Here is a 13,052-nt window from a genome sequence, read left to right as displayed (position 1 = left end):
TATTGTTATACGGGCCAGAAGTAGAAAACAGAGCTATAAGAATATCCTGGGGGAAAGAGTGTTCTAAGCAGAGGGAACAGCAAGTGCAAAGGCCCTAAGGAAGGAGCATCTCTGGTTTATTCAAGGACCATCAAAGAAACCAGAATGAGCACAGGAGATGAGGTAAGAAATGAGAAGGGAAGCACAGCCCTGAAAGTGATCACCACTAGGTCTATTGCAGCTTTTAAAATTCTTGCTTTTCTTTTTATGTCAATAACATTGTTGAAGGTGCTGAGTTCTCTCTTAATTTCTACTAAGCTAACAGAATTAAAATTAAAAGCAGAGTCCTTCCTCTCATAACCCTTTCTGAGATTTTTATGTATTCAATTCCGCTCAGTGCAATTAAGTCCTAGGAGTGGTTTGTGCTGTGCTTAGTGGCTCAGTTGTGTCCAACTCTTTGCAACCCCATGGACCCCAGGCTCCTCTGTCCACGTGGATTCTCCAGGCAAGAATACTAAAGTGAGTTGCCATGCCCTTCTCCAGGGGATCTTCGCAACCCAAGGATCGAACTCAGGTCTCTCGCATTGCTGGTGGATTCTTTACAGTCTAAGCCACTAGGGAAGCCCAAGAATGGTTTAGTTGTCTTATTTATTTAATCACCTTAATTTCATTAAGATTTGTTCCATAGAGCTTCATGGATATACTTTGATCAACTTCTAGGATTCAATAGATTAAATTTACTCTTGTCATTAAACAATGAATTCATTTTCCTAAGATTTAGTGGTAGACCCCTTAAGAGTTTTCCCCCACCACATACCTGGGATCAATATTTATTTTGTTGGTTTTCAAATGGCATATCACACTTCTTCATTTCTATAATTACCTTGCATTTCTGTTTCATCATTTACTTTTGTGTGTTCAATACTTTTTATTTCTTTCTGAAAAGTATAAGTTTGTTTTTGCTTTCTAATTTAATTTTTTATTTTACATTTTGGGCTGAGGTGGCACAGTGGTGAAGAATCTGCCTGCCAATGCAGGAGATGCAAGAGATGCAGCTTCAATCCCTGAGTTAGGAATATCCCCTGGAGCAGGAAATGGCAACCCACTCCAGTATTCTAGTGTTACAGTTTCTAGTGAGTCTTACACAGTAACAAAACTGCTCCAGGTTGCCCAGACTTCTGCAAGTATCAGATGTTCCAAGACTGCTATTCATTGGAAATATCATTTCTTCTCTGTCCATCCACAGATACAGCAGAGTACTGTTTGCGATATTTAATAAGAACATTACCTAAGCATTTTTGCCTCTTCATTCCGCATGCTTTCTTTTCATACTTTATTGTAAGCTTTTGATTTTATAATCATACATATGTCCCTCTTGACACTCCAGTATTCTTACCTGGAGTATCCCATGGACAGAGGAGCCTGGTAGGCTACCGTCCACAGCGTCGCAAAGAGTCAGACACAACTGAAGTGACTTAGCACACACGCATAGCAGATTCACGTCTTTGTACAGCAGAAACTGATACAATGTTGTAAAGCAATTGTACTCCAATAAAATAAATAAATATTAATAACTATAAAAAATGAAGATAATGATAAATTGGTACATCTTGTATAGCACAAAGCATTTTAGAAGCACACAACACACTGCTTGCAGTTGTTGTTGCTGTTTAGTCACTAAGTTGTGTCTGACTTTTTGTGACCCCATGGACTGTAGACTGCCAGGCTCTTCTGTCCATGGGATTATTCTGGTAAGAATACTGGAATGGGTGGCCATTTCCTCCTCCAGGGGATCTTCCCAACCCAGGGATTGAACCCGCATCTCCTGCAGCTCCTGCATTGGTAGATGGATTCTTTTCCACTGAGCCATCTTAATTAGAGTTCTCGCCAAAGCAGATTCTGAGTCAAGAACTTGAGTGCAAATATTAATTTGGAAAATAATCCCAGAAGACTCAGTGAGTGTTTGGGGAAAGAAGGTGTGGTTGAGTAGGGATCCCTGTGAGAACACACCCCAGAGCTGCCTCACTCAGAAGGGATGAAGCTGGGACATTCACTCAACAAGCCCAGTTCCTCACTAGCCAAAAGTCGTTCTTGGGATGTCAACTCCCAGCACTTCCTCATTACATCGTGTGCAGGTTAAGCCTGCTCCAGTGATCAGATGAAGCCTTGGTGCACAGAGACCCAGGTGGTAGAGGTGAGAGATGGTCAGTGTGCTTAGGAGCTGTCCACCAAGCTGCTGGTGACACCCTGCAGGTGGGCTGTGCAGAATGAATGGTGTGTTGATGTGTTTACTGATGGAAATGATCCAGCAAATGGGTGGAGGGATTCTGCTGCAGGAAAGAGTGGGAAGAATTGATGAACGGCTGAACTAAGGAGAGGGGATGAGATCCAGGGTGCAAAGGAGGGGTTGGCCTTGACCAGGACCCTGGACAGCTCCTCTGTTTCCTTTCTGATTGATTCAGGATGGCTGAAATTGGGGCAAATCTCACCCTGGTCTCTGAGTTCCTGCTCCTGGGCCTCTCGGAGGACCCCAAGGAACAGCAGCTGCTGTTCATACTCTTCCTGATCATGTACCTGGTCACGCAGCTGGGGAACCTGTCCATTATCCTGGCCATCGCCACTGACGTCCGGCTCCACACTCCCATGTACTTCTTCCTGGCCAACCTGGCCTTCGTGGACATTTGCTTCACCTCCACCACCATCCCCAAGATGCTGGCCAACCATGTGTCAGGACACAGAGGGATTCCTTATGCTGGATGCCTGGCCCAGATGTTCTTCTTCATGTGGTTCGCCAGCATCGACAGCTTCCTGCTGACCGCCATGGCCTATGACCGCTATGTGGCCATCTGTCACCCTTTGCACTATGCCATGTCTATGACACCACAGCTCTGTAGCCTCCTGGTGGCAGCATCCTGGACTGCAGCCTTTGGGAATGCCCTAACCCACACAGTATTACTGACCCGTCTCTCATTCTGCACCCACAATCAAGTGCCCCATTTCTTCTGTGACCTGAGCCCTCTGCTGAAGCTCGCCTGCTCTGACACTTTTCTCAACAATGCAATGGTATACACTGTGGGCGCCCTGCCTATCATCACCCCCTTTGTGGGCATCTTGGTCTCCTACATGCGCATCTTTGCTGCCATGTTGAGGATTCCGTCCACAAGAGGCAAGCGGAAGGCTTTCTCTACCTGCGGCTCTCATCTCTCTGTGGTGTCCCTGTTCTACGGCACAATCATTGGGGTTTATTTCAGCCCCATGTCCTCCCACACAGCCCAGAAGGACACAGCCGCTGCAGTGATGTACACTGTGGTCACTCCCATGCTGAACCCCTTCATCTACAGCCTACGCAACAGTGACATGAAGAACGCCTTGGGGGCCCTCATCAGCAGGAGGCCAGTTTTTATTCAGTGACCACAGCATTGCAGCATCTGAGTGTCCAAATTCAGCACCCATCTGTCCTGAACTTTCCTGCACGGTCCCAATCTTAGATAGCCCCTACATTTCACTCTTGGTTCATTTGTTTATTACTTTATCATTCCAACATATATTTATTGAACATCTGTTACATTTTACTATTGGTTGGTTATTATTTACTCTCTTTCAAGAGTCTGGCAGGGGACAGACAAAATCTCTGACCGTGTGGTACTTAAACTGAAGTCTAAAGAACACATCATGGTTAAAAGGAAGTGTTCTGGAAACCAGAGAGACCAGGATTCAAGTGCTACTTTGGGTTAAGGTCAGGTTAAGCTGCTGTAACAAAGAGACACAAAGGCAAAAACTCAAAGGGTGTAAGGTTTTGCAGACTCTTGGATTTTTTAGCAATTGAGTTCCTTCAAAAAACAGCAGACCTCTGGTCTAGTACTTCTAGTTGCTAGGAACCATATTCAGCGTTCTTTTCTAGCCAAAGTTATTAAGTCTATTTAATTTACAGTAATTGGTCTCTTGAACTACCTGCATCTTTGTCACTCTCTGTTAATGGTCATTTGGAATAATAGCCTTGGGCATGAGGCAAAATCCCTATTTAAACTATTTGAGAGAAGAGAAAGTTGTTGGCTCTTCCAATTGTGTGGTATTTCTGACTTTCAAAACTGGCTTGTTCTTGGGTCAGATCACCTCTTTGTTGTGATTCCTTGCTGCAAGCAGCCAGGAGCAGTCAATTTAAGGCGGCATTCTAACTCTTCCCAATCACTTCTAGAAACACAGACTCAGTAGACCTATGATCTACCTTTCAGGTAGGTTATACCAGATGATGACATTACCAAATATTGTTCTTTGACATAACAAGGTTCAAGAGCTTTCCAGTCTGCAATATTTGTGTCCTTGCCACCAGGTCACTAGACTAGTGCAACTAATTTTTTATTTTTGTGATTAGAACTCTCCACTTCTGATACTAATTTTTGTATTAGTTAGGATGAATAGCCTATTTGCTATATTAGGGTTTCTATAACAAAATACCACAAATTGTCAACATATACCTTAAATAAAAGAAATTTGTTGTCTTGCACTTCTGGAGACCCTAAGTCTGAAATCAAGGCACTAGCAGGTTGGCTTCTTCTGAGGTATAAGCGAACGTCCATTCCGTGCCTCTCTCCCCACCTGGTGGTTACTAGCTCTCTTTGATGTCCCTGGCTTGTAGATATCTGCTTTCATCTTCACGTGTCATCCTCCCTGTGTGCATGTCTATCTCCAAATATTCCCTTTTTATAAGGACACCCGCTACTTTGGATTAGGAATCCATTTTACTCTAATATGACCTCATCTTAACTATTACATCTGCATGCATGTGTGCTCATCACTCTGTCATGTCTGACTCTTTGCAACCCCATGAACTGCAGCCCGCCAGGCTCCTCTACCCATGGAATTTTCCAAGCAAGAATACTGAAGTGGGCTGTCATTTCCTACTTCAGGGGATCTTCCCTACCCAGGGATCTAACCCGCATCCCCTGTGTCTCCTGCATTGCAGGCAGATTCTTTACCGCTGAGCCATCAAGGAAGCCCCTTTATATCTGCAATAGTCTTATTTCCAAATAAGATCACATTCTGAAATACTGGGGGTTAGGATTTCAACAAATGAATTTGGGAAATGTACATAACTCAAACTACATTTGCTAAAAACAAAAAAAGACAAAAAGTAATGACTCAAACAAGATAGTTTATTTCTGTCTCATGCAACCGTCAGAATTCTAGGTCAGCGGGTGATTCTGCTCCTTTCAAGCATTCAGAAACCCAGGTTCTTTATATCTTATTTCTTACCTATTTCCCAGGACATTATTATTGTCTGTAACATTGAAGCTGTGAACCCTAGATTATCAAAAAATAATCAGAGAGCTCAGGGGAGACAAGCCCATTATCTTGAAGTGCCATGTACTTCTCACATTCCACACTGGGTTATGAAAGTGAAAGTGTTAGTCACTCAGTCGTGTTGACTCTTTGCAACCCCATGGACTGTAGCCCACCAGGCTCCTCTGTCCACAGGATTCTCCAGGTAAGAATACTGGAGTGGGTAGCCATTCCCTTCTCCAGGGGATCTTCCCAGCCCAGGGGTCAAACCCAAGTCTCCTGTGTTGCAAGCAGATTTTTTACCGTCTGAACCACCAGGGAAGCCCACAGTGGTTTATAAGTAGCTGCAAAAGAAGCAGGAAGGTTCTTTACCACTGAGCCACCAGGGAAGCCCAGGACTGTACATCAAAATGACTTGTTATTGACAGTTACATAATCCAGATACGTGTCATCATAGTGGGTCTTGAGACCCCTGATAAGATCAAGAAGGAATTCAATCTTTTAAAGAGTTGTCTAATTAATGCTAGAAGCGTGTTGCTCTCTACAGCTGAGCAGGTATTCCTATCAGTGGGGAGGTTTGCTTATGTATAACGCACAGTTGCGTTACACAGATACACAGTCACAGTTGAGGAGAGAGAGGAGGTCGAAGGGTAGAGATGACTTTTTATGTTTAATTTTTATAATCTTATCATAAAATATGAATTTTACTTCACACCACATTTCAAAATAAGACTCTGGAGAGTCCCTTGGACTGCAAGGAGATCAAACCAGTCCATCCTAAAGGAAACCAGTCCTGAATATTCACTGGAAGGACTGATGCTGAAGCTCCAATGCTTTAGCCACCTGACGCGAAGAACTGATTCCCTGGAAAAGACCCTGATGCTGAGAAAGATTGAAGGCAAGAGGAGAAGGGGACAGCAGAGGATGAAATAGTTGGATAGCATCACCGATTTGATGGACATGAGTTTGAGCAAGCTCCAGGAGTTGGTGATGGACTGGGAAGCCTGGCATGCTGCTGTCCATGGGGTCGCAAAGAGTTGGACAAGACTGAACTGAGCATTTCATGGAAGGAGATACCCTTCTTGGGAACTGTACAGCCATAATCGTCTGATTCCTCTGGTGTGATTTAGGGAGCTGGGCATTACTTTAAGGCTCGAACAGGCACAAGCTCAGTGCATGGTTTCAAGATAATTCTCTGCAACACTCAGCAGGCTATTTGCTCCCAGGCAGTAGCCATACCCAAAGCTTTTTCCTGGCCAAAGTATTTGTATTGCTTGATTTACCCAGGTCTCTTTATCACCTGGTGGCTGGACCAGCCCTTGTGGTTCTTATGATCGCAAGACACACCTTAGCAACAACCACTGGGCAACTTTGTAAAAATAAGGCTCCTTACTCACAGGTCCTCAAGGGTATAGGATGCACTAGGGGCCACATGGTGAAATCACAGGTAGAGAGACAGCACAGACATGGTGCTCTGCCTTTATTAGAGTTCGAGGAGGGGGGTGCCAGGGGTTTTTCAAGTTTACTCTTTACTGTCTAATTTAAAACCTAAGAACAAGAATGAGGGCACAGGAAGGGAGAAGTGGGGCCACTCAAGCGGTCAGTTACCAAGGTTACCCAGAACTTTCTGAAAGGAGAGCTTCATGGTTGGGGCTGATACTAACCAAGGTTCTTAGCCTTCCCCACTCAATAGAAACTTAAAGGAAAAGAAACAGAAATTCAAGCAAGGCTGTATTTGGGCTCCTGCTGTAGCAAAGAGGAGTGAGAACAAGTAACAGTTTCCCTTGCTTGCTCAATCCCTTCATAGGTGAGCTTGCCTGGGAGCTTGTTCTTTGTATAGGGCGAGGGTAGAGGTGTGTCCAGTGGCTGGCCAGAGGGGTGGCTTAGGTGGTTTGCCCACCCCTTTGGTGGTGTTGAGTGCAGGGGGCATGCACAGTACCCTGCTTTTGCTCCTGACACCCACTTTTTGCTCCCAGCTCTTCAGAAGTGGCAATAGAGGTTCTTTGGTCTTTTTATATCTTTTGTTCATTTGCTGAAACTGTGCATACCTGCAGTTATCTTTAATCCCATATAGTTTTGTTGTTTTTGTTTGCTCTAGGAGAGGTGTGTCCAGTTGCAAACATTGCAGCACTGCACCGAAGGGTCCCAGGTCCCAGCCTGTCTCAGGGCAGCCTTGTTCCTCATCTGGTTGTTTACCTTAGTAACTGTGTCATACAATTGTCAATATATTTATTCAAGATGGATGAATTACTATTCAGGCATTAAAAAAAGAGGGGAAAAAATCATCCCATTTGTGACAATACAGACCGTGAGGCCATTATGCTAAGTAAAATAAGTCAGAGAAAGAAAATACCATTTGATCTCATTTATACAATTATATGTGGAATCTAAAAAACAATATCAGGAACTTCCCTGGTGGTCCAGTGGCTAAGACTCCATGGTCCCAATGCAGGGGACCAGGGTTCAATCCCTAGCCAGGGAACTAGATCCTTCATACTGCAACTAAAACTTGACACAGTCAAAAAAAGAAATAAATATTTTTTTTAAAAAATCAACAAAATGAACTCATAGATATAGAGAACAGATTGATGTTTACCAGAGGCATGGAGTGAGTCATAGGGAAAATGGGTAAAAGCGGTCAAAAGGTATAGACTTTCAGTTCTAATATAATTAAGTCATGAGGTATAATGTACAGCCTGGTTCATATAGTTAATAATACTGTACAGTATATTTGAAAGTTGCTAAGAAAGTGGATCTAGAAAAGTTCTTTTCAAAAAAAAATTTTGTAACTATGTCTGATGATGGTTGGGTCTTTTTGCTTGTTTTTATTATAGTTGATATACAATATTGTGTTAGTTTCAAGTATACTGCAAAATGATTCAATTATACATGTATATGTATGTTATGTATCAGTTATGAGGTAGGAGATAGATGGGCTCCAGGTTGGACATTTACAATCAGCCATTCTCTTCTTTGTATTTCCTGAGGCAAGAGATAGGCGGGCTCCAGTTGAGGAATTTACAACCAGCCCCTTGTTTGCTTTCAGAAATGGAAGTAACAACAGAATCAGGGTAAATAGCCATTAAAGAATGCTTACAGGCCTCCTGTAAACATCTCAAGGGAATAATTATGGCAAAGATAAAGAGAGGAAAAAATTCCTGTCTGAGTAGAGGATAAGGGAGACTACACACGAGGGCTCCTTGGAGTCAAAAGTCAGGGGATAACACCAGGCCACAATGAGTCTCGCTCCTCCCAGAAACCTTCACTTCAAGATCCATCTTAGCTGAGGGGTGTGTGTGTACCCCAGGAGAAGGTCCCAGGGTAGGTCAGATGTAGAAAAATAAACCAGATAACTGGCCTGAAGGAAGACAAAGACCAGAAGAACCGACCTATATAAATGCCGTAACCGCCTCTTTACTTGCTCCTCCTCACTAAGGGGTACGCCCACACCCTTTCCCCCCGGCTGTGCATCTCTGCCTTGCTTCTGTCTCAACCAAACTGTTTCTCTTTGTGCTCTCCCCCTTATTGCTGTGCTATGTCTCTAATAATAAACTTTGTATCTGCATTTACAGTTTCTGCCTCCACGATAAATGCATTTTTCACTGGGGACAAATATCCAGAGAAAATTATCTTCTAGCTTGTAGCCCTTGCTGCTCTGGTGGCTAGGATTCCTGGTTCTCATCCAGACTACCCAGGTTCAATTCCTGGGCAGGGAATTAAGATCTTGCTTCATGCCACTGCTCCCTGCTGCCTCATTGAGATCAGCTACACATGTATATCTATATTTTTTTAATTCTTTTCCATTATAGTTTATGGAGACGGTTGTTAACTAGACTTATTGTGGTGGTCATTTGGTAATATATACAAATATGAAATCATGATGTTGTACACCTGAGAGTCACCTTGGATATGTCATTTCACCCTCTAAGCTCTGGTTGTCTCATGTATAAAATAAGAGTAATAACACTTAGTGTACAGGGATGTTAGGAGGAGTGAATGAGATAATACGGTTCATGAATGACGGGAAAGCAAGGTGATTTTAGATGTGGAATGAGGACTTTCCTGGCAGTCCAAGGGTTAAGACTCCACACTTCCACTGCAGGGCACAAAGGTTTGATCCCTGGTAGAGGAACTAAGATCCTGCATGCTGTGCATCTTGGCCAAAAAAATTTTTTTTAATTTTTTTAAAGTGTGAAATGGATAAACATATTTTACTTAAATGTAAATCAGGAGAAAACACAATTGGCGCCTAGAGCTTGCACTATGATGAGGCCAAAGACGTTATATGAGATTTATTTTTAATTGTCATATGGTAATAATATGATGGTGGCTTAGTTGCTAAGTCGTGTCTGACTCTTGCAACCCCATAGACTGTAGCCCACCAGGCTCCTCTGTCCATGGGATTCTCCAGGCAAGAATACTGGAGTGGGTTGCCATTTCCTTCTCCAGGGTATCTTCCCAACCCAGAAATCAAACCCCAGTCTTCTGCCTTGCAGGCAGATTCTTTAACAACTGAGCTACAAGGGGTAATCAAAACAATGTAAACAAGTGTTTTAGAACCACAGTCCCAACAAAGAATACCTAAAAGACAAACTTCATTGCCTTCTCAACAGTTTGTCACTTCACTAATCATTTCTAGTTGGAGACACTTTTTTTTTTTAACTTTTTAAAAGACATGTTTATTGAAGTGGAATTTACATTCAGTAAAACTTGGTTTGAAATTTGACAAATGCAGTCATCATCATAGTTAAAGTGTAGAACAATTCTTCAGCCCTGTAAACTTAAAAAATATTCACATCCTAAAAGTTGAGAATTACATTTTACTAGGTGTGAATTTTTAAGATAGTATCTCAAGTAACCCTGAGAGAACTGCTCTGAAGAAGCGAGCAGGGAGACAGGATATATAGAAGCTTTGCAGTGAAGGATAGGTAGTCTGAACATCAAAAGATTATTGTTGATTAAAGAAAACCAGACATGTCAACTTAAGGAATTTAGCGCTTTTCTTTGTATGGGAAGATGCAAGAGTCTGAGCTCACTGAAAACATTCTTTGATAAACACCTTAGCTATCTAGGGCCAGTATCTTGTGTTTTCACATCCTGAGTTCCTTAGAGCTCACCATAGGGAGTGGTTGCAGTCTGATGGCTGCTAGATGGCAGGTATTCTTTCCTTCCTGAGTTCCCTTAGAGCTCACCAGATCACACAGGAGGGCTGTAATTGCTGATGACTCTGACATCTTTGTTTACTGATACGGCAGGCAATATTCCATTTACTAGCCCCCCCAACCCCCACCCCCAAAACCCTATGCAACCAACTCTTCCCTGATTCTTAGGAATCCACTGATTTGTCAAAGGGGTCAAATTTAATCATTAAACTGATCTACTATAGAAAAAAATTGTAAGCACAAAAAACAAGTTTTTAAAAGGATCCTTTGAGATGGTAACGATAACCCTATATGTGAGACAGAATAAGAGACACAGATGCATAGAACAGTCTTAAGGACTCTGAGGGAGAAGGTGAGAGTGGGATGTTCTGAGAGAATAGCAGTGAAACATGTATATTATCATATGTGAAACAGAACACCATTCCAGGTTTGATGCATGAGACAAATGCTCAGGGCTGGGGCAATGGGATGACCCAGAGGCATGGGATGGGGAGGGAGGTGGGAGGGGGGTTCAGGATGGGGAACACATGTAAACCCATGGCTGATTCATGTCAATGTATGGCAAAAACCACTACAATATTGTAAAGTAATTAGCCCCCAACTAAAATAAATAAATTTAAAAAATTAAAAAAAGAAATATTAAAAAAAGGATCCTTTGAAACATACAATCTTTAGCATAGTCAAAAGAATGGAATTTAAATATAAACTTTGTAAATTAAAGCAGGTGACAGAGTTGTCTTAAGATAGCAGTGGGATAAATAGCTAATCTAGTTGTTGCATCCTGCTTCAGGCTGGGATTGGTTGGTAGAGAAACTATTTTAACTAACAGAGTTGAATTCTACAGAAATTCTCTCAGAGAGAGATACACATTCTTAGATATTTGGCACCTTCTCAAAAGTTCATCCTGCTCCCACCGTGAAAGGGACAAATGATACCAAGCAGGGTCCGGTGGGGTTCCTGGGCACAAAGTCTTTCTGCTTACAGAAAATAGGTTTCATTCAGCCTCCAGGACCTTCCCCGAGTTCCAAGGGGCAGATTCAATCTGTTGCTACTTAGGGAAGGGAGGGGATGCAAGACCAGGGAGAAATAGTCAAGAGAAACTATTGCAGCTTTGGGGAAAGGTCCTGTTTCTCCATCAGTGGATGCACACACAATATCTTTGAGCTGTTTTGCAGATACTGAAATGCCCTCTAGGTGGGAGAATTTAAGAATGGTATGCTGCCCACAAGCACATAGACCCCAGACCAGTTGGAACGTGAAGGTTGATGGTGCTGACTCCCACTTACCTAACCACCAACCAATCAGAAAAATGTCCACAAGCTGATCACGCCCTCTTTGAACCATTACTGTAAAACTTCTCATTATCCTCTCCAAGTTGGGACACACGATTTTGAGGGCATTAGCTTGCTATGGCCCCCTTTGTCTGGCAAAGCAATAAAGCTGTTGTTTTCTATTTCACCCAAAACTCTGTCTCCAAGATTTAATTCAGTATGGGCTTACAGAGGCCAGAATTGGCTTTACAAAGAAAGCAAATCATCTATTCTATATATATCAGTCATCACATCTTCAAATACACCTCATCTCCTTGAAAAGCTTCTTTCAAGCACCAGCCTTGAAGTTTGTCAGCATCTTAAATTAGACTAAATCAAGTTACAAGCCGCTGCTGAAAAGGTCTAGTTGAAGCTGTTATGTTATGTTTTGTTTTAACTTTATTGAAGTGTAGTTGACTTATAATGTTGTGTTAATTGCTGTCATACAGCTAAGTAATTCAGTTATGCTTATAGATATTCTTTTGCATATTCTTTTCCATTATGGCTTATCACAGGATATTGAATGTAGTTTGCTGTGCTGTGCAGTAGGACCTTGTTGTTTATCCATTCTTTATATAACAGTTTACATCTGCTGACTCTCAATCCATCCTTCCCCCACTCCTCCTCCCTCTTGGCAACCACAAGTCTGTTCTCTACATCTGTGACTCTGTTTCTGAAAAGTTCATTTATGTTATATTTTAGATTCCACATATAAGTGATATCATATGTTTTTTGTCTTTCTCTTTCTGACTTCATTCACTTAGTATAATCATCTCTAGGTCTACCCTTGACATTATTTTATTCTTTTTTATGGCTGAGTAGTGTTCTAATATTCTAGTTAGAGACACTTTGGAGCAGAACAAGATTACCTCCTTTAAGCATCATCCATCCCAGTTGGTTTTTTTTACTTTGTTTTAGAATGACTCCCTCTTCATTATCTAATACAAAGTTTCTGTGCTGCCGGAGAAGACTCCTGAGAGTCCCTTGGACAGCAAGGAGATCAAACCAGTCAATCAACCCTGAACATTCATTGGAAGGACTGATGTGGAAGCTGAAGCTCCAATACTTTGGCCACCTGATGCATAGAGCCGACTCATTGAAAAAAGACTCTGATGCTGGGAAAGCTTGAAGGCAAGAGGAGAAGCAGATGACAGAAGTTGAGATGGTTGAGTGGCATCACTGACTCAATGGACGTGAGTTTGAGCAAACTCCTGAAGATAGTGAAGGACAGGGAAGCCTGGGGTGCTGCAGTCCATGAGGTTGCAAAGAATCGGACACAACTTGGCAACTGCACAACAGCAAAGGTTTCTATACTCATCAA

The 13,052-nt window shown here is 42.4% G+C and overlaps 1 protein-coding gene across 1 annotated transcript; it reads left to right on the top strand.

The window, feature by feature from the left end:
- The first annotated feature begins 2,442 nt into the window (after positions 1–2,442).
- On the top strand, positions 2,443–3,390 carry LOC145511108 (olfactory receptor 1f45-like). The gene has a single exon (XM_081503761.1). The coding sequence runs from the start codon at positions 2,443–2,445 to the stop codon at positions 3,388–3,390; it is 948 nt and encodes a 315-aa protein (XP_081359887.1).
- The last annotated feature ends 9,662 nt before the right edge of the window (positions 3,391–13,052 follow it).

Source organism: Giraffa tippelskirchi, chromosome 6, assembly GCF_054371585.1.
Source record: "Giraffa tippelskirchi isolate mGirTip1 chromosome 6, T2T-mGirTip1v1.2.pri, whole genome shotgun sequence".
Taxonomy (NCBI): Eukaryota; Metazoa; Chordata; class Mammalia; order Artiodactyla; family Giraffidae; genus Giraffa; species Giraffa tippelskirchi.
Note: the sequence above shows the minus strand (reverse complement) of the source record. Positions and strands in the feature narration are given on the sequence as shown.